Below are 19034 nucleotides of genomic sequence, written 5' to 3'. Positions count from 1 at the left end.
CAAAATGATCCAAAAATCAAATCTTTAATTTTTTTTTTTTTTTTTTTACAAGAAAGCATCCTATTGATCATATTTAGTTTGTTTTTATCCTGTTGATTAGTATTTGCAGACGTACCTCAGAAAATATTAACTCAAAAATTCAAAATATATATCTATATGAATAGAGCACTATTGGCTGAATTGTACAATCATTATATTTTGTCCCAAAGTTTGAAGTCTAAATTAAATGAAAATTAACCATCAAATGGGTTATCCTATCTTTTTGCTTGGAAGCTTGTGCACTTTAGGGCAAAGTTAGCAGCCCACGACCACAATATATATTAGAATAAAATGAGATTTAAATAGTACATATGTAATTGGTGCGTGAGTAGAAGTTTTCTTTTGCTAATTATAAATTACATTTTTTTTTCTATTATGCTGAAATTTTAGGGTTATTATCTAGCCTCATTTGATTCGGTAGTCGAGGATAATATCACTTAAAGTTTGTTTAATATTACTGTTGAAATTACTATTAAAAATTATTTTTTTCAATATATTAATTAAAGAATATTAAAAAATTATTTAAAATTAAAAAATTAATTTTTAATTATAAAAATAATAAAATAATAAAACTATTTTTTTTTTTCAAACTAATATTTTAATGGTATATAAAATGGTTTTTTTTTTTCCTTGAAAAACAGTTTTTGCCTCCAATCTCAATGTGAAATAGGCACTCACTTGAAAAACTTATAATTAAGTTTCCACTTTCCTTAAAAAAAAAAAATTAGGGCTATTTTCTACACAGCTTCAGTATTTCTGCTTGCTGAGTTGAATTATTGCACTTGAAAAAAGAAGGCATGATAATGTGAAGTAGACAAATTAATACTATAAACTATACCCTAAATCCTACCCTAACCCTAATTCAAAAACAATTCCAATGCACCACCTCAAATCAAGGAAACAAGTTATATAAGTTCCTAGAAAACCATTAGTTTATGGACTGAAAACACTGCCCACCAGCTTTTCTTGCCCCACTTTATAATAAAGCAAAAGCAAAGAATAAAAAAGGCTACTAAATGAATGAAAGGAAGAAAGAAAGAGAAGGGAACATATGCAAAGGTCTCTAACCCCACATCTCTATAAAAATTCTTTGAGGAAATGGACTCAAAGTTTCTTCAACCTCATCTGGGAAAGCAAACAGGACTTTGAAAGCTTTCGCAAAGGGCTTTGATAGCTTGCATAAACAAGGAAATATGACAAAGTGAAAGAAAGTGAAGGGAAAAAGAAATTGTATTTTTTATATGCTTCTTTTTTGAAGTCAGCTGGAAATTGGAGTGCAGAAATCTTGCTCATCAGTGCAAAGCTAATGATGGCAGGAAACCCTAGCCGGTGGAGCTTGCATCCACCATCACAGCAGCCTTCTTCTTTGTTATCTTCATCTCTTTCTCCATCTCTCTTCCCTTCCCAATATGTGCTCGGATCTTCTTCTTCACTTCCTTTCAATTTTTTGCCTGATAATCAAGAACTTCCTCAGTCATGGAGCCAACTACTTTTGTATATATCCCTCTTTGAAGTTTACTTCTTATTATATGCATTTAACATGCTGTACTTGATTCACAGAGTTTCTTTAATTTCTGATTTACAGATCATATTTTCATTTATCTTCTAACAGTTACACTATCTACCGCACATATATATGTATTGATTTTCTCTTTTCAAAAAATCAAAATTCAAAGCTATGGCAAATTGTATAAACTTTATTTCCCTCTCTTTCTGTATCTGCCTCTCTGAATATATCATGCTTATTACCACCACTAACTAGTTATACATAATATATTTGGACATGGTTTTCAGCTTTTGTAACTAACAAAAATGTTGGCAGGGGCTTGTATTAACTTGGAGAGTTCTTTTTTTTTTTTTTTTAGGGGGGGTTTGTCAGGAGAAGAAGAAGATAGGTTTGGTCTGAGTCACTTTCAACCCAAAAAGTTGGAAAATTGGGAAGACCATATCTTAAATAACAATTTGTACGGTCATGAAGATGAAGAATTTCAGCCGCCCAGACCTACATGGTCACAAGTCTTGCCAGTTTCCTCCCTAAGGTCTTGTGTTACAACTAGTAATATACTGGACTTCTCTTATAACAAGTCAGATGTGAGGAATCAACATCCAGATCAATCATCTGAGGTGGGTAACACAGAGAGAGAGAGAGAGAGAGAGAGAGAGAGAGAGAGAGAGAGACCAACTCTCCTTCTTTCTTTTCTATGTTAAATAACAAATTTCATGATATGTATGAATTATCAAGTAAGTTTGTTCATCTAGGTTCTTCTCATTTCCTTTCCTTTTGCTTCTTTCTTTGATATATAGTGCAATAGTACGGCTGCCGGTGGAATCTGTAAGAAGCCTAGGATTCAGCCGTCTTCAAGCCAACCACCTCTAAAGGTATATAGCAGCTTCTCTCTCTTTCTATTTTTATGAGCGTGGGTGCGCCTGTCATGTAATGTCTTTCTTGATTGTCTATTTCTCTAGGCATGTGTGATTCTTCTGCTATGTTTCATCTATGAAATTAAAATATGACAAAAATTTTAACAAATCCCAGTGCTCTATAATTTACTCTTTAATGTGTATGTTACTCCACCAAGCCAGGTAAGGAAGGAGAAGTTGGGTGATAGAATCACAGCCCTTCACCAGCTAGTTTCCCCATTTGGAAAGGTAAAGCCTCCTCTTCTTTATTCACAAACTCTGAACAGAACGAAGAATAAAAAAGCAGTGATCTTTTTTTATTCTTCTTCTTCTTTTCTATGATAAAACCCATAAAGCCTTTTTTTTTTTAAAGAAAATTCTTTTTCACCCATCAAAGACCTCTGTGTGCTCTTTATCTTTACTCTTTTGGCTCTCTCTTTTTGACGTTGAAGAGACTTGGGGGTATGGGTGACGTGTTCCTCTTTTGCAGACTGACACAGCTTCTGTCTTGTTAGAAGCTATTGGATATATCAGATTCCTTCAAGGTCAAATTGAGGTGATGTTTTCTTCCACATTTTTATACTCTCTGCGAGCAATTCAGAATCAGTGAGAAGCATGCAGTTAAAGTGCTCAATTATTCATGCTTTTTCTAATCATTAATTCTTTAGTTATGGAAGTCATAAATCTTATTCTCTCTTTTGCCTCCTTTCAATTTTGCAGGCCCTTAGCTCCCCTTACTTGGGCACTGCATCTTCAAACATGAGGAACCAACAGTCTGTAAGTACCCCCACAAATCTGCACACACACACACACACACTCCTCTTTTCCCAATGCAAGACCGAGACTCTCTCTCTCTCTCTCTCTCTCTCTCTTCTGTGTATGCACATGTGCTAGTGTATATTTAAAAAAGAAAATTTTTTATTTTGTTAGGTTCAAGGAGAAAGGAATTCTGTATTTCCTGAAGACCCAGGCCAGGTATGCTTTATTGGATCCATCAAAAAAAAAAAAAAAAACTTTCTATATGGAAAAGAATCTGTATTAACTATGTTATTATGAATAAAGAACATATATATAGCTATAGCTAAGAACAAGGTTCTCAGCTTTGTGTTCAACTTTAGCTAATTGGAAGTTAATCAAAACCACAATTTTGGACTACTTAATTATGTGTAATTGGGAATCATAAAAAGGGCTGATAGAGAAAAAGATTAAAAAGAAAAACACTAATACCTTTTCTTTTCTTTTCTTTCCCCTCCTTTTCATTTTTCACTTAGCTGTTGAATGACATCTGCCTGAAAAGAAAAGGAGGTCCTAACCAGCAGGTACTCTCCTTTTTTCCTTTTTTTTTTTTTCTTTGTGCAATATCTTTAATCTTTACACTAATTTAGCTTTCTCCTCATTTGACTTATTGTTCACTTTCTATCACTTTACAATCTTCATTAATTATCCTCATTCTCATCGTGGTTCTATAGAAATTAATTAGTTTCATTCATACCCGAAAAGGGTATTGATACCCTTTTGCTTTCTTTCTGCTCTGCTATTATTTTATCATAAATATATCAGGATAGCAATGACAAGCCAAAGGACTTGAGGAGTAGAGGGCTGTGCTTGATTCCTGTATCTTGCACCCAGCATGTTGGAAGCGACAATGGTGCTGACTATTGGGCTCCGGCAATCGGTGGGGGGTTTTGAAGCTATCTCTGTGGCATTTTTTTATTTTTTTTTTGATGAAATGGAGCTTTTAATTGAATGAAATAACATCATGAGCAGTCACTCTGCAGCAATCTAAGGCTGATTGCTCATGATGCTATGCATTCTAAAGATTGGAAAATGCCCAAATGATCGTTCCTTCCTGTACCTTCTAACTTAATTAATTAAGATAATGGTCTTGTATGTTCTATTGATGTTTCCATAATTAATTTATCTATGTTATAGAGCTTCATGTCTGTGAAGCTTATTGATCGATTAGTATTTTGTTGATCATCACAAAATGCTTATTTATTAGCATTCTTTCTTCTCCCATTATAACAAGAAAGAATGTATTTATTTGCTTACAAGCGGTGCTATTGAACGTGCATAGAGCCCAACTAGCTCCCAAGCAAGACAACAAGAGTTAGAGAACCAAAGTGAACTCCCACTTTGGCACTCGATGAAAGGAAAGGAGAAAATATAAAATAAAAGTTTTTTTTTAAATTAAGTTACCTGAAAAAATTGACACTTATTTACATACTAAAAGAGCCAATAACAGGTAGACACATATATAAATATATTTATCAAAAATTCTTTTATTTCAACATCAATTTATGCATAAATATTAGATTTATATAAATTGTTAATTAACAATAATTTTTTTTCATTTAATTCTAATTAATTAAGAGTTCAACTCAACAACTCTAATTTTATAACTAACAATAAAAGATTTTCCTTGTGTTTTGATGCAGAAATTTGAAATATGAGATTTGAATTTGATAAAAAAAATATATCTTTTGTTCAATTGATTAGAGTCATAAATATATATAGTACTCATGAATATAGAGAATATATTATTTAAGAGTGAATTTAAAATAATTTATAAAATAATATTTTTTTCAAAATAATTCTAAAAAAAAATTAATAAGAAAATGATGCTATTTAAAATTCACGATTTATCAAAAATATATACTAAAATAAAATTCAAATTTCATTATTTCAAATGTTAATATCCATAGAAAAAAAATATTTTGTTATAATGATAGTCAAAATTAAAGAGATTAATGATAAAAATTGAGACACATATTTAATTTAACTTATAAATCAATCAAACATATTTATCAGTAGAAAATTATAAATAAATTAATATTTAGTTTGATTTATAAGTTAAAAACTATTTAGAATTAATCAAAAGTGAAAAGTTAATTACTTATAACTTATTTATTTATTTTAAAATTATATTTTAATCAAATAAAAAACTATATTATGATAATAATTTTTTAAAATATCAAATACTATCCTTATTTTAACAATCACCATACCCAATTATATATTATTTTTATCATTTTGATAAATTAATTTACTTTTAAATTTTTTAATTAAATACTTAAATTATTTAAAAATTAATTTTAAATAATTTATTAAATAAATAATTAATTATTTTTAAATAAACTTATAAGTTAAAAATATATTTTAAATTAAAAATTAAAAATAAATAATCATATCAAATACCCTCTTATTATAATAAATCTTAAGAATTAAATTAAAACTACTATAAAACACAATTATACAAAGAAAATTAATTATTTTTTTTACAATTGAAACTTGTTTTTATTAATTTTTTACCATACTTTTGTTTTTTCTTCTGCTTTTCGTTGATTATAGAATGTCTTGACAGCCTGAAATTATTGCAGAAACCAAAAGGAAATATATAATTCATCCCCACAATTATAAGTCTGCAACAACACAACAAAACTGTACTCTTTCATACCTTTTAATAAAAAATATTATATATATATATTAAAGAAATTAAAATTAAAAAAAAAAATCTGTGGACAACTTTTTATCACTACTCACACTATAGCAATTAAAAAAAAAAAGCGCTGGTGTGGTGCCTGACCCGAATATGCTTATCTGGACCCCCTGCTTGGGTCTCTTTAGACCACTTATTAGATGCACTCAAGTGATTTGGAGCCACAAACCCTTTGTCTCTCCCTTTCTGACACGTGTGTTCCTCGTCATCCTGACGTTATATGCTACATCACATTCTTGTTAATTAATGATTATCCTCAATTTTTTTTCTAAAATATAAATTATTACCTCAACAAAATTTGGTTAAAGTATTATATATATTAGGTGAGTGATACAAATCAAGCTAGACTAAACACTTATAAAGGTTTAATAAATAATTTAGAACTTAAATTTTATTTGAAAAATTACTAAATTTCTAAATTTTTATTTATACTTGCTAAATTCTTGATTTTTTAAAATGATAATTACTCATCTCTTAGAATTTTTCCATATTAATTTTTTTTTTTTTGCAAAATCCAACCATTTGTAATTTTTTTTCCTTCATTTTCATGTTTTCATATATTTTCAAACTTTCTTTTCATAATAATGGCAAACAAAAATATTCTTCATTTATTTTATTTGTGATTGGATGGAGAGAAAAACATTCATTTACAAAAGTATTTTAAGGAATTTGAGGAAAGGCATTGAAAACTTTATTCAGGAGAATAAAAGTTTGTACAACTATTCTATTTTGACAATGATTTTAATTAAGGGGATGAAGGCATAAATTGTGAGAGAGAAGATTGGGATAAAAGAAAAAATAATAATAATTGTTGATGACTTTGATATCATTTTTATTTTTTAAAATATAAAAAATACTTTAAATTAATTTATAGCTATTAATTAAAAATAAATGTAAAGTGAGAAATGATTTTTTTTAAATAAGTGAGAAATGGATTTATTCTCTAAGTGTGAAATTTTATCTATAAATAATTAATTCAACAATATAAATTTAATTAAAACACATTTATGAAAATTAATTCCTCATTTCACTTCTTTAGAAAATTATAAGTGTTCATCAAATTAAATTCTACAATGTTTCATATTTTTTCGAGTCTGGATATTGAAAAGAGAACAATTAAATTTTATTCTGTTAGATAAGTGATACATTTTTAGCCATTAAAATAAATCAAATTTCAAGAAGGTGCATAATAGATGTTTCATTTGTAGCTTAGCGAAAGTATTCATAATTTTATTTAGAGATAAAAAGAAATTATCAATTTCCTATGAGTTTTTATTAATGTATTGAAATCTTTAAAATATTAATGAATTATATGCTCATGAATGTATAGTGTAGTTATGGATAAAGAAAATTCTTCCTCCATTTTAAATGCTTACATTTTGTTTATTTTGAGAAAAAAAAGATAAAAAAGAAATATTATTTTTTAATTTTTATTTAAATAGTAATTAAAAAATAAAAGAGGAGAAAACAGTAAAAATAAAAATTTTTAATTTTTCATTAATTTGAATTAAAGAGAGAAAAATAGAATAAAAATTATTTATTTATTTATTTTTATTTCCATTTCACAATCACTTGGCCGTCTACAAACTTATAAAAATTAATAAAAAGAAACAAGGAAAAAGAAAAATCTTACAACTACTTTTAGATTGGGAGGGAAACTGGAATTCTCTCCTCCCTTGTAAAGTTTCGAGACCTTGAGCAGGTGTTGCAAAATTTGTTAACAAACATGGCAGATAAATGGAAGCAGACTGCTCTCTTGGTCATTGACATGCAGGTATGTTTCTCTCCGTCCCTCTCTCTCTGAATCTATATATGCATATGTGTAACTGTAATTCCATTTGAAATTTACATGATTTGGTTTTGGTTTTTGTGGATTTCAGAATGATTTTATCCTTGAGGATGGGTTGATGAGAGTCGATGGAGGGAAAGCCATTGTCCCAAATGTGATAAAGGCGGTTGAAATCGCTAGGCAGCTTGGCATTCTTGTAGTCTGGGTAACCTTCTTCTTCTGTTTTGTATTGATTTTCACACAACCAGTTCAGTTTTCTTTTTCTTATAAGCTCTGTTTGTTCCTGGGTAAGCTATAATTCTTGGGAATTTTTAGTTGCCATAGAAAAGTGGAGGGTTTCTATTGAGAAACTGCATTCCAAGGCTTCATCCAATTTTATCCATTTTGGTAATTGCCATAGCCCCACTTCCCTGTGCTGTTTGTTTAGGCAATAATGTTGAGGAACTATTGTAAAAAATAGGAAATTCAGAAAATTTTGGGCCTACTTATAATTTGGTGGCTACTTTATGTTATGATAGTAGGGGACTGTGCAGAGAAAATTTTAGGGACTGTTCAGTTAGTGATTTGGAGGAGCCTTTTTGGGGGTCTTTGGAAGTTTACATCTTCGTTGCCTGTTGTTTGTCTCAAAAAGGCAAGAAAACCGTCTGTGTGTTCACCTGGGACTATTTCTTTTGCTTTGCTCTTCGTATACTTCGTTTAGTGCTCTGCTTGATTTTGTAGAGCAGATAAATTTAATCGCATTAATCTATTAGATGGAAATAAGTTGAAAAACTCTAGTTCATATGTCTCTTATTTATGGATGGTGAGTGTTATGGGAGTTTGTGGGTTTAGGTTGTCCGCGAACATGATTCACTAGGAAGAGATGTGGAACTTTTTCGCCGGCATTTGTACTCTTTGGGGAAAGTGGGTCCTACCTGTAAGGGAAGCAAGGGTGCAGAACTGGTTGGTGGACTCGTGATCAAAGAAGGGGATTATAAGGTGGTGAAGACACGCTTCAGTGCATTTTTTAACACCCATCTTCATTCATTCCTTCAGGCTGAGGGAATTAAGAGTTTGGTGATAGTTGGTAATTGCAATTTCAGGAATCATGACCCATCTAAATAGAATTATTTAATGAGGTATTGTTGATGTACATGTGATCGCGTTATTCCTGCATGTTTAGGTGTTCAAACTCCAAATTGCATCAGGCAGACTGTCTTTGATGCGGTGGCACTGGATTACCAAAATGTTTCTGTTATTTTTGATGCCACAGCCGCTGCTACACCTGATGTGCATGTTGGTATGTATTCTTAGATTTGAAATGAGTAAGTCTTGTTTTAAACAGATGTTCATACTTTCCCTTTTTTAGTTAAAACGTTAAAGAATTTTTACTTACATGCTCATAATATAATTGTCATATGTACAGGAGCAGATTTATAATATGCTAGAGATTTATTAAATAAAGAAAGATGGCGGAAAAAACTATTACTTAAAGATCTTTTATTAGTTGCATAACTTGTCCTCATTTGAGGTGTTGGAAGGAATGGGAAGAGAATGAATACTTTGTGGCTGAAGCATCTTCAAATGATTAGGCTAAAATCTTGAATTTAAAGATGGTGCACATGCATTTGTGGTGTGAGAGGGAGAATTTAAGTGTCTTTTCAAATGCATTCACATTATTATCTAAGGTGTTTTGGTGATGGAGTAAATATCTTGAATTTTGTATGATATTTGACAGGGGTTGGGAAGGAGTGCTGTAGCTCGTTTGTAGAAATAACTTTGATCTGTTATAATAGTATGTGGAATCAAGGAAGCTGAAGGCCTGAAGTGAAATAGTAAATTCTATAGAGGAGAAATTTAAATTGGCTGCTTTCCTCAGATTTCTGGATCTGCATATAAATTTCTGATACTCTCTAAATGCCCACATCAGATTTCAATGCACAGAGAAAACATGATAGACAATTTTAGAATGGGAATATTGTGGAAAGTAGATGAAACATATTTAGCAATGTGAAACAGATGGAACAATTGTGCCCTGATATAATTTTAGATAGTTATAGTACAAGTATTTTTTATCCGACTTCAAATGCTTCCAGATGAGGTGAAACCTAATTAAAATCACAATTTCATAACACCATCAACGTCTTACTGAGGAAATAAGATATGCCTAATTATAATTTTCACAGCATTGCTTATCTCTAATCTCAGAAGATAAATAAAAACCTGATTTCTCCATGTCTTATTCTACCTTTTGCACTCCCTCTTTGAAGACTAGATGCATCAGTAAAAAGCTTTGTAGTGTTTTTTCATTCTGCATACTTGGTAAATTGGATGTTCTTTTAATTTGTTATTGATATTTTATAATCTTTGTATATCATGTGTTGAAATTTTGGTTGGCTTAAAAAATTGGCATTCATGACCAACCTGGATTTCTATTTCAATGAAACAGCCAATGTCTTTGACATGAAAAATATTGGAGTCAGAGTCCCAACGTTGCAGGAATGGTGGGAGTCTGATTCTTGATCCACCTGATGACTGTACAAGGTTCGACCTCACTTATATGGTCCTTATATTGCAATCTATCTCATGCATGAGGCAGCTTGTGTTTGAACGAATTAATAGCATAGAAGTTGGTCGTGATCTGGATGGTTCATCAAGCTGCTATGTTAAAGGCTTTTACATTACGATCCAGTGGAGAAAGCTTTTTGTGCTATGTATTATTGAGTTGATGCTAGAGTGAATAATCTGTTTCACCGTTAAAAAAACAAAAAAAAAAAATCTGTTTCACCGTTGGAATACTTGTGAATTTGAAATAATTGGCATCTTGCAAGTGAACCATTCATGTTGTTCTGAATAATGTTGATAACTCTTTCCTTGATTTCCTGGTTATTACATGCTTATCAAGATAATTATTGAATATTGAATGTGAACACCATAGGCTTCATAAGCATTGTGATGCTGTATGGTTGGATGTGGAACCAAACAATTTGATGAATGATGGAGCCTACTAAAACAGGAGGTGTTGTACTGTTTGGAAATATGTGATCAGGAAGGGAATTAGCATCATTGCTTTAAACTGCATAGGCTGGCGAAGTCTTTTGGTGGCTTTATCTGCCTGTAATTTAGGAAGTAAACCAAGTAGTCTGGTAATCATTTTCTTGCACTATTGATTATCACTACCGTAACTGTGAAGATTAGAAGATGATGCACTGAAATTTGGAAGACTGTTTCTTTGGTTGATGTTAGCGAAAAATGTTGTTTATCTGGGAGGTGGCCCAGATCGAAACTTGCCCAAAATCATGTAAACATGTATTATGTAATAATATGTATATAGAGATTCATGTATGTTACATATATTCTCTGCCCTTTTATTCCTTTTATTTAGCTTCCAGGCAGAGGTTGCTTTTTCTCATTCTTAGTGTTGGAGGTAGAAGAAAATTCAAAGCTGAGATCTCCCATCACTAATTCCAGAGTCTTGATGGAATATGTGTCCTCATTGCAAGTGGGAACCCCTTGTGTACATTTTTGTGGAGAGAATCTGCCATTTGGGCTGGCATGCCCAGCAAACCAAACTATCCGTGTAATAATGTAGCTAATTTGAGGAACAAGGTGTAAAACTGTAAATTGGTGGAAACTTTGTTATTGAGACAAGCTTCTGTGTGGTGAAATTCTAAGATGAATTTGATTTACTATGAACATTATACATTCGGGTCCGCCATTTATCCCTATGGTTTGTGGTGAATTAAATTTGGCTTAAAGCTTAATTTCATACATATATTTATTAGGAAAGTCTCTATTTTTAACTTTTTATTTAAATTAGTCAAGAAAATTTAATTTTAAGCCTAAAATAAAGAAAATTTAAAAAAATTAAAATTTTTAATTTTTAAGTTTAAATAAAAAATTTGAGAAATTAAACTTGTTGATCTTTTATTTAATCAAGAAATTGAATCTATAAATTTTATTTTTTATATTAAATTAATTTAAAATTAAAACTTTTAGAATAATTTGAGTAAATTAAACTTTTAAGATGAAATTGAATATTTTACCAATTAAATTTATCAAAATTTTATAGGGTGTGTGTGGGCTGGCACTTGTAGAGGTGAAAGGCCCATGTAATGGGATTGTCTGCGTGAGATCAAGGAGTCCAGCCTAATGGGTGCAACCATTTTTGTGGGAATTCGTTGGATTCAAAAATATGCATTACAGTATACACACTGAAAAATCTAACCAAAATTTCACTGCCTAATTAGTGATCTTACATCAACATCATTGGCATTGATCCATTAACAAGCTGTGTTTCACAAACTTAATTGGCTTGAATGGACCCATAGAGTTAATTTTGACACCACTTGAGAGAAGTTCAATCCAACACTGAAGTCTAAACTATTAACTAAAAATTTAGCAATTTTGATTGCTGGTCTTACACCCTTTTCTTGCAAGGATCCTTTATTTTGTTGGAAATTTATGTAAATAATTAGAGGACGGTGTCTCAATTACTGATTAATCAAATCAAATTACTTAATTAACCTGCATGCTTTTCTAGTTTATCACACTCTAATGGGCAAAAAAAAAAAAAAAAAAGAAAAAAAAACAAAGGAATGCAATAATGCATTCTATTATTGAGTTGATATGGAATAATAATAATAATAATAATAATAATAATAATAATAATAATAATAATAATAATAATAATTGCGAGGAATTTGCTTAACCTGCTTTAATACAGTGATTAAAAATATATCATTCACTTATTTAATTTGATTTGGAGTTCTCACTCCTCTAATTTCTTGATTGAAAAAGTAATAATAATGACAAGAAATTTACTTAGCCTGGTTTAATACAATGGTTAAAAACATATTATTTACTTATTTAGCATGATTTGGAGTTCTCACTTCTTCAATATCTCTATTAAAAAAGTAATAATAATAACAAAAATCCTAAATTTTATTTGCTTCTCTCCTTCTCTCCCAAATTTTATTTAGAGTTTTATAATTCTATTCTGAAAGTCATATTGACTCAAACAGATGGAAATAATGAACTGATGGATTAACTAATTAATTTAATGAGCAAAAAAGTCTTAAAAAGAAAAAAGGTTGCTCATAGGTCATAATTTATTAAAATCATCATGGTGGGGGTGCCCATTAGTTTACTGGTAAAAGTCATCTAATAAATGTATTTTTTTTAATTTTTTTAATAAATATAACTTTTTTATATTATGTAAATATTAATAATTTTAAATTTTAATATTATATAAAAAAATAAATAAAATGTAATTTCACTCTAAAATTAACTCAAAAGAAAATAAATTTGCTAAGACTTACCTTATAAATGATAATCCACGTGCAGGTGGTTTTGTGGGCATCCCTATGTTTTTCATAAATTCTTCTGATCTACTGAAATCAATCATAATTGGACTTACCCTTTTGGCTTCTGTGCAGAAAATTGACCTGAGAGGCTTCACTAGTAAAAGCAAAAGAGCAAGTGCCATCCTATAATATTGCTGTGGAGCCTACCACATCTTGTCCCCCAAACAGAGTATTGTCAGTGAACCTTTTTTTTTTTTTTTTAAAAGACTTTCAGATCAAAATTTTTAATTTTTTTTTTTAAATCAAAGAAAGTGAAATGAGAGGATGTGTGAAGTGTGTAACCGGCAAGAAAAAGATTGCCGTTTGCTGGGATCATGGTGTGTTTCCACTCCAATAATTTACCTGCATATGGGTGCAAGATAATATATTTGAACCACTGCAAACTCAAAATATATAATATATAATAAAATTTATTTACTAAACAAATAAATATTATATATTTATATTTTAAATTTATAATAAATTAAATTTAAATAAAAATTTTTGAAAATATAAGTGTATTCTGGTTTTTTTTCTAAAAATTTTTAAGACAAAAATTCTTATTACTATTTAAGTTCTTAATATATATATATATATATATATATATATATATATATATATATATATATATATATATATATATATATTGTTATGCAGATGCATTATAAAAACACGAGATTTAACTAATGTAATACTGATAATTTGATATTTTTTATTTCTATTTTTTTTTTATTTATCAGCTGCCAATGGTAGCATGCACACCACAATGATCTTTCTTTCTACGTCCAATAAATCGCATAAACTAAGCAACTGCTTGGACAAAAGATTTTGTGAAGTTCCCTGTCCCTCCCTTTCTTTCTTTCTTTCTTTCTCTGTTTTTCCTTCTTTGGGAGAAGGAAGCTAGAGCGCAGCAATGGAGAAGATGGAAGAGCCTGCAGCTTCAGGACAAAGGGAAGTCCTGACTACCCACCAACACTCTCCTAAAAGAAGAAAAGGTGGCCTCATTACCATGCCATTCATTATAGGTACGTAAAAAAGAATTTGCAGTTTCTTTCTTGATTTCTTTACTAAGTTTGTCTACCTTTGAATTTAAACTAGAAAAGAAAATAAACAATCATTTTGGATGAAAAGAAAGTACATAAAATGCATATTTCTCTATGTTAATTTTTGGGTATTTATCGCTATTCATGTGTTAAAAGTTTTTGGATCTTGGTTTTGGATGTCATTAATTGTAACCAGCAAATGAGGCCTTTGAGAAGGTGGCAAGCTATGGACTTGTACCAAACTTGATATTCTACTTGATTAAAGATTATCACATGGGTGTAGATCAGGCTACCACCACAATCTTCCTCTGGAATGCTGCTACCAATTTCATGCCTCTTTTGGGTGCTTTCATCGCTGATTCATGCTTGGGTCGCTTCCTCACCATTGGCATGGGTTCCATCTGCAGTCTCTTGGTAATTTCTCCTCTACAATATAAATCTCAGTTTGTCTCTTGGTGCTTAAAAATGGGTTGAGTTGATAATTTCTTGAGTTTATTTTCACCATCTTTGTGCTTTAAATTTGTGATTAACTTAATTCTATTTGATTTATAAATAAATATGCAATTAGAGCATTTTAATTAAGTGATACCTGTTGTGTACTGTGGCTAGTCTTGTAGTCTTTTATTACTAGATGGCGGTCATTTCTTGTCCTACAAGTTCTTGAACGCTGAAAGGGACTGACTCAACATGTGAAAACAGGACCACAAGTTATCAAGTTGTTTGTTGAATTGATTCAATCCCATTATTTTTCCCCCCTTCAAAATGCGTTTTAACTCCTTCAGTCTAGCTCAAGGTGGCAAGTTGGTGAGAATCAATTTTTAAGAATCATAGGCCAACTTAACTTAAGGCTTTGGAAGTTTTTATTTTGTACAACGAGTGCCATAAGATATTTTTAGGTACATAAAAAATTAGAGAGATGCTTTGGACAAGAATAATATGGAGATATCTCATGATATTTTTGTCAGGATTAAAGTTTAAAATAATAAAATAAATATATGATAACCGTAATTTAGAAAGATTGTGTTTTCACTGTCAAAAATATAGTTGGTTTCGTTTCCTTCATTTTACACTCTTCAGAATCTTGAGGCTGATCTACCAAGAAATCCTGCCAAAAAATGTATGTGCAGATGAAAATGTTCTAGGACCCAGGCAAATTTTAGGCTGGCCAGACCCAATTAAAAATTATGGAGTTCTGGCAAATTGGCCTGGCAATCATTGATTGTCAACTATTTTGCACACTTGGATTGAAAAATGAAAATAAATATATGATAGAACATAGAGAAATGAGTTGTTTTGTGGTGCTAATAGATCACATAAACTTTGATGCAGGGGATGATCCTCATGTGGTTAACAGCCACGATTCCACATTTAAGGCCCCCTGCTTGCGTCCAAATGACCCAAACAAGCTGTGAAACCCCAACAGCAGGCCAAATGGCTGTGCTTGTTTCTTCCATGAGCTTAGTTTCCATTGGAGCAGGTGGCATTAGGCCGTGTTCCCTAGCATTTGGGGCTGATCAATTGGACAACAGATCTGACCCCAAAAACCAGAGGGTCTTGGAGAGCTACTTTGGCTGGTACTATGCCTCCACAGCCATTGCTGTTCTGATTGCTTTGACAGCAATTGTTTACATTCAAGACCATCATGGTTGGAGAGTGGGTTATGGGGTTCCTGCAATTCTTATGTTCTTCTCCGCTTTCTTGTTCTTTGTTGCTTCTCCAATTTACCTCAAGCAGAAAGCAAGCACGAGTTTGTTCACTGGCTTTGCACAAGTTCTTGTGGCTGCTTACAGGAATAGAAAAGTTCCATTCCCTCCAAGAGACTCAGATAGCAAGTATCATCACAAGAAGGATTCAGAATCCATCGCACTAACTGAGAATTTAAGGTACGAATATATCAGTACAGCAACTAAAGAAACCAATGCACAATATTAATAAAAAATTTTATTGCTATTAGGTTCTTGAACAAGGCTTGCAGTATTAGAAACCCAGAACAAGATTTAGCTCCTGATGGATCAGCATCAAACCCGTGGAGTCTTTGCACGGTAGAGAGAGTGGAAGAACTAAAAGTTATTATCAGGGTTATCCCAATATGGTCTACAGGGATTATGATGTCGATAAACGTTAGCCAAAGTTCATTTCAATTGCTCCAAGCTAGTTCCATGGACAGACACCTAACCTCAAATTTCCAAATCCCAGCAGGCTCTTTTCCTACGTTCGTAGTCATCTCCCTAGCAGCATGGGTTGTTCTCTATGATAGAGCAATACTTCCCTTAGCATCAAAAATCAAGGGTAAGCCAGTGAGGCTTGGTGTTAAACTAAGGATGGGAGTTGGTCTATTCCTATCTTGCGTTGCTATGGTGGTTGCGGGAATTGTTGAGAACATTCGACGAAGAAAAGCAATCCGGGAAGGGTACTTAAACAATCCTCAAGCTGTGTTGGACATGTCTGCACTATGGCTTGTACCACAGTTTTGCTTGAATGGCTTAGCAGAAGCATTTAATGCCATAGGCCAAACAGAGTTCTATTACTCAGAGTTTCCCAAGAACCTCTCAAGTATTGCTGGTGCTCTATTTGGACTAGGAATGGCAGTGGCAAACTTGTTGGCAACTGTTATTCTGAGTGCTGTTGATCACCTTACTTCAAAAGGAGGCAAAGATGGATGGGTTCCGAATAATATTAACAAGGGTCATTATGACAACTACTACTGGCTTCTGGCGATTATGAGTTCTATTAATCTGCTATATTTTCTGTTCTGCAGTTGGGCTTATGGTCCTTGCAAGGAACAAGTGACAAAGGTTAGGGATGAAGGGAATGGTTTTAACAAGGAGGAACAGGAAATGCCTATTCTAGGGACTATGATTTAAGAAGAAGGTAAGTTTCATGAAGGAGAAGAGTTATCAAGAGTTTAATATTTGGATTTCTTGGCTTGATTTGAGTGTAGCCATTTGTGTGATTGTTGTGTGATAGTGAGAATTAATTAAGCAAACTATCATTTTTGTAATTATTTCAAAGCTCTTCCTCCCTTTTGAAGCCCACTTGCACATGGCATGGGTATTCTCTATGAGTCTTATGTATGAGTTACATAATTAATTATATGTTTTTATATTATACTTCAAAATACAAATTTGTAACATAATTATTTTTTTCAATGAAATTCAATATCTTGATAATTGTGCTTGAATTTTGTCACTTATATTATATATTTTTCAATTAGTTTCGAGCTTCAATTCGAGACCTCATAACTGTAGATACGATTTTGTTGAGCTAATGCTCATCGATATATATATCGATGAGTATTAGCTCAACAAATATATAATTTTGATTATCATATATAATAAATGAAAAGCCATCATTAAACTACTGAACATTCAAGCATAAAATTTTCATATATTTATCTTGTGTCAAATATCACAATCATGATAACCATCTCAAATGGGATCCATGAACTTTTAGGTTATAATAAGAGAGGAAATTAAAAAAAAAAAAATTCCATCATGTTGAGAGCTATTATTATTATCAACAAGTCCTTGTCTGTCTGCCTTCAGCACAATGACTATCACTATTATCATCATTATTTTGATGTTTATATGAATTAACCTTACAAAAGGAATGATAAATTAAGAAAGAAAAATAGTTTGGCCTGGAAATTGATGAATGAAACCTCATCAAACATGCACAATATTTTTAGAGGTCAAAATTCAAAGATCTTTCTCCAATAATTGTTTGGTGCGTATCTATTGATGATTAGAAAGGTAGGCGAAAAAGAAAGGAGAAAAAAAAAAGGGAAAATAGCCAATTCATGGAGGACTCTTCCATGAAAATTTGATGGGGGATCCACACCACCACCTTTTGGTTAACAAAGAAGTTAATTGACGGCAGGAGAAGAGGAATCTGTCCACATAGAAAAGAAATGCGTGTGAAGTAGGGCCTTTTACAATGATGTTATTTAGGTATGATTGTAATATAAATGTCCTTTATTATGATTTTATTTGATAAAAAATATATTTTAAAGTTATATCTATTTTATTTAATGTGTTGGTCATGAAAAAAAAAAAAAAAACTGAGCAATTTTTTTTTTTTTTTTTTTGACATACCAAATTTTTTCATCAAATGCTCTTTTTGTTTTTGTTAATAGCATTTAAAAAAAATATATATTGAGCTAGCCTCATTTTATTATTTTTTTCTCAAATATTTATATTTTTTTTTTTTTTTTTTTTATTTATAAATAAAATAAAAATAAAATTTTTATTAAATATATGGATTTTATACATATTTGTATATGCTATTTTTATGTAGTTTGAATTTTGAATATGTCTTCATAGATATAAATTGTGTTCCAACACAAACGATGGAGATCAAAAGCGAAGTCTATAGTGGTAGTGAAGGGCGCAGGTTGATGAGTTTTGACATATTCGGGAAACATATTGGGATTAGAATTTGAGAGTTTTGAGTAATTATATCTTATTTTTTAATCATGGTAAGACTTTTTCTTTTATTTTGTCCGTGGATGTAGACCTCACGATCGAACCATATTAGATCCTGTGTTATTTTTATTCTCTATTTTATACATTGTGTACTTATGCGATTTTTGTGTACCTCTTAAATTTGTGTGCCTACCATAACAATGTCTTCAATCCATATAGACTGAATTTAAACAAAAATTTTCTGTAAATATAATTATTTAAGAAAACGGTGAGTTTTTTTTGCTTCAAAATTTTCTATAACTTTATAGAAGGGCATATTTGTAATTTTATTCAATTAGTATCATTTTCCTTCATCTCTTTATTTCTATTCAAATTAGAGTAATTGTATCTATACAGAGTAAGGATAACTCAGTGGATCAGTATCTTGTCTAAATTCTTTTCGCTTACGGCGTTTGAGTTGTTACGCTATAAGATATTAAAATTGTGCATCTACTTATAGCTTAAACATTTGGTACG

The 19034-nt window shown here is 31.1% G+C and overlaps 3 protein-coding genes across 5 annotated transcripts; all 3 read left to right on the top strand.

Annotated features, from left to right (window-relative positions):
- The first annotated feature begins 999 nt into the window (after positions 1-999).
- LOC110639939 (transcription factor bHLH68) lies at positions 1000-4334 on the top strand. Its single transcript, XM_021791066.2, has 9 exons — positions 1000-1533; positions 1905-2163; positions 2344-2418; positions 2623-2688; positions 2930-2995; positions 3160-3216; positions 3370-3414; positions 3711-3758; positions 4000-4334. Exons 1-9 carry the CDS (start codon positions 1346-1348, stop codon positions 4126-4128), a joined length of 933 nt encoding a protein of 310 aa, XP_021646758.2. The 5' UTR covers positions 1000-1345; the 3' UTR covers positions 4129-4334.
- Positions 4335-7535: 3201 nt separating this feature from the next.
- Positions 7536-11407, top strand: LOC110639940 (probable inactive nicotinamidase At3g16190). 3 transcript variants are annotated; one of them, XM_058150061.1, is made up of 6 exons: positions 7536-7712; positions 7819-7932; positions 8559-8793; positions 8890-9006; positions 10156-10250; positions 11092-11407. In XM_058150061.1, the coding sequence occupies exons 1-5, from the start codon at positions 7665-7667 to the stop codon at positions 10227-10229; spliced, it is 588 nt and encodes a 195-aa protein (XP_058006044.1). In that variant the 5' UTR covers positions 7536-7664; the 3' UTR covers positions 10230-10250; positions 11092-11407. The 3 variants fall into 3 exon arrangements, with proteins under 3 accessions (XP_058006044.1, XP_021646760.2, XP_021646761.2); XM_021791068.2 differs by having other exon boundaries at positions 7538-7712; positions 11099-11407; XM_021791069.2 differs by lacking the exon at positions 11092-11407 and adding an exon at positions 10645-11085 and having other exon boundaries at positions 7538-7712.
- Positions 11408-13785: 2378 nt separating this feature from the next.
- On the top strand, positions 13786-17218 carry LOC110639938 (protein NRT1/ PTR FAMILY 1.2). Its single transcript, XM_021791065.2, has 4 exons — positions 13786-14076; positions 14291-14508; positions 15424-15977; positions 16049-17218. Exons 1-4 carry the CDS (start codon positions 13965-13967, stop codon positions 16956-16958), a joined length of 1794 nt encoding a protein of 597 aa, XP_021646757.2. The 5' UTR covers positions 13786-13964; the 3' UTR covers positions 16959-17218.
- Positions 17219-19034: the final 1816 nt, after the last annotated feature.

The sequence above is a fragment of the Hevea brasiliensis genome, chromosome 1 (genome assembly GCF_030052815.1).
Source record: "Hevea brasiliensis isolate MT/VB/25A 57/8 chromosome 1, ASM3005281v1, whole genome shotgun sequence".
NCBI lineage: Eukaryota > Viridiplantae > Streptophyta > Magnoliopsida > Malpighiales > Euphorbiaceae > Hevea > Hevea brasiliensis.
The sequence above is the reverse complement of the archived record's forward strand: the minus strand, read 5'-3'. Positions and strand labels throughout refer to the sequence as shown.

What these genes read in the sequence shown, in the direction of transcription:
- LOC110639939 (XM_021791066.2), top strand. Translation starts at nt 1,346, where the DNA reads ATGATGGCAGGAAACCCTAGCCGGTGGAGCTTGCATCCACCATCACAG. An exon ending in TCCTTCAAGGTCAAATTGAG is followed by an intron (nt 2,996 to 3,159) that starts GTGATGTTTTCT and finishes TCAATTTTGCAG; the next exon opens with GCCCTTAGCTCCCCTTACTT. An exon ending in ACATGAGGAACCAACAGTCT is followed by an intron (nt 3,217 to 3,369) that starts GTAAGTACCCCC and finishes TTATTTTGTTAG; the next exon opens with GTTCAAGGAGAAAGGAATTC.
- LOC110639938 (XM_021791065.2), top strand. Translation starts at nt 13,965, where the DNA reads ATGGAGAAGATGGAAGAGCCTGCAGCTTCAGGACAAAGGGAAGTCCTG. An exon ending in TACCATGCCATTCATTATAG is followed by an intron (nt 14,077 to 14,290) that starts GTACGTAAAAAA and finishes AATTGTAACCAG; the next exon opens with CAAATGAGGCCTTTGAGAAG. An exon ending in GTTCCATCTGCAGTCTCTTG is followed by an intron (nt 14,509 to 15,423) that starts GTAATTTCTCCT and finishes ACTTTGATGCAG; the next exon opens with GGGATGATCCTCATGTGGTT.
- LOC110639940 (XM_058150061.1), top strand. Translation starts at nt 7,665, where the DNA reads ATGGCAGATAAATGGAAGCAGACTGCTCTCTTGGTCATTGACATGCAG. An exon ending in TTGGCATTCTTGTAGTCTGG is followed by an intron (nt 7,933 to 8,558) that starts GTAACCTTCTTC and finishes TTGTGGGTTTAG; the next exon opens with GTTGTCCGCGAACATGATTC. An exon ending in TAAGAGTTTGGTGATAGTTG is followed by an intron (nt 8,794 to 8,889) that starts GTAATTGCAATT and finishes CTGCATGTTTAG; the next exon opens with GTGTTCAAACTCCAAATTGC.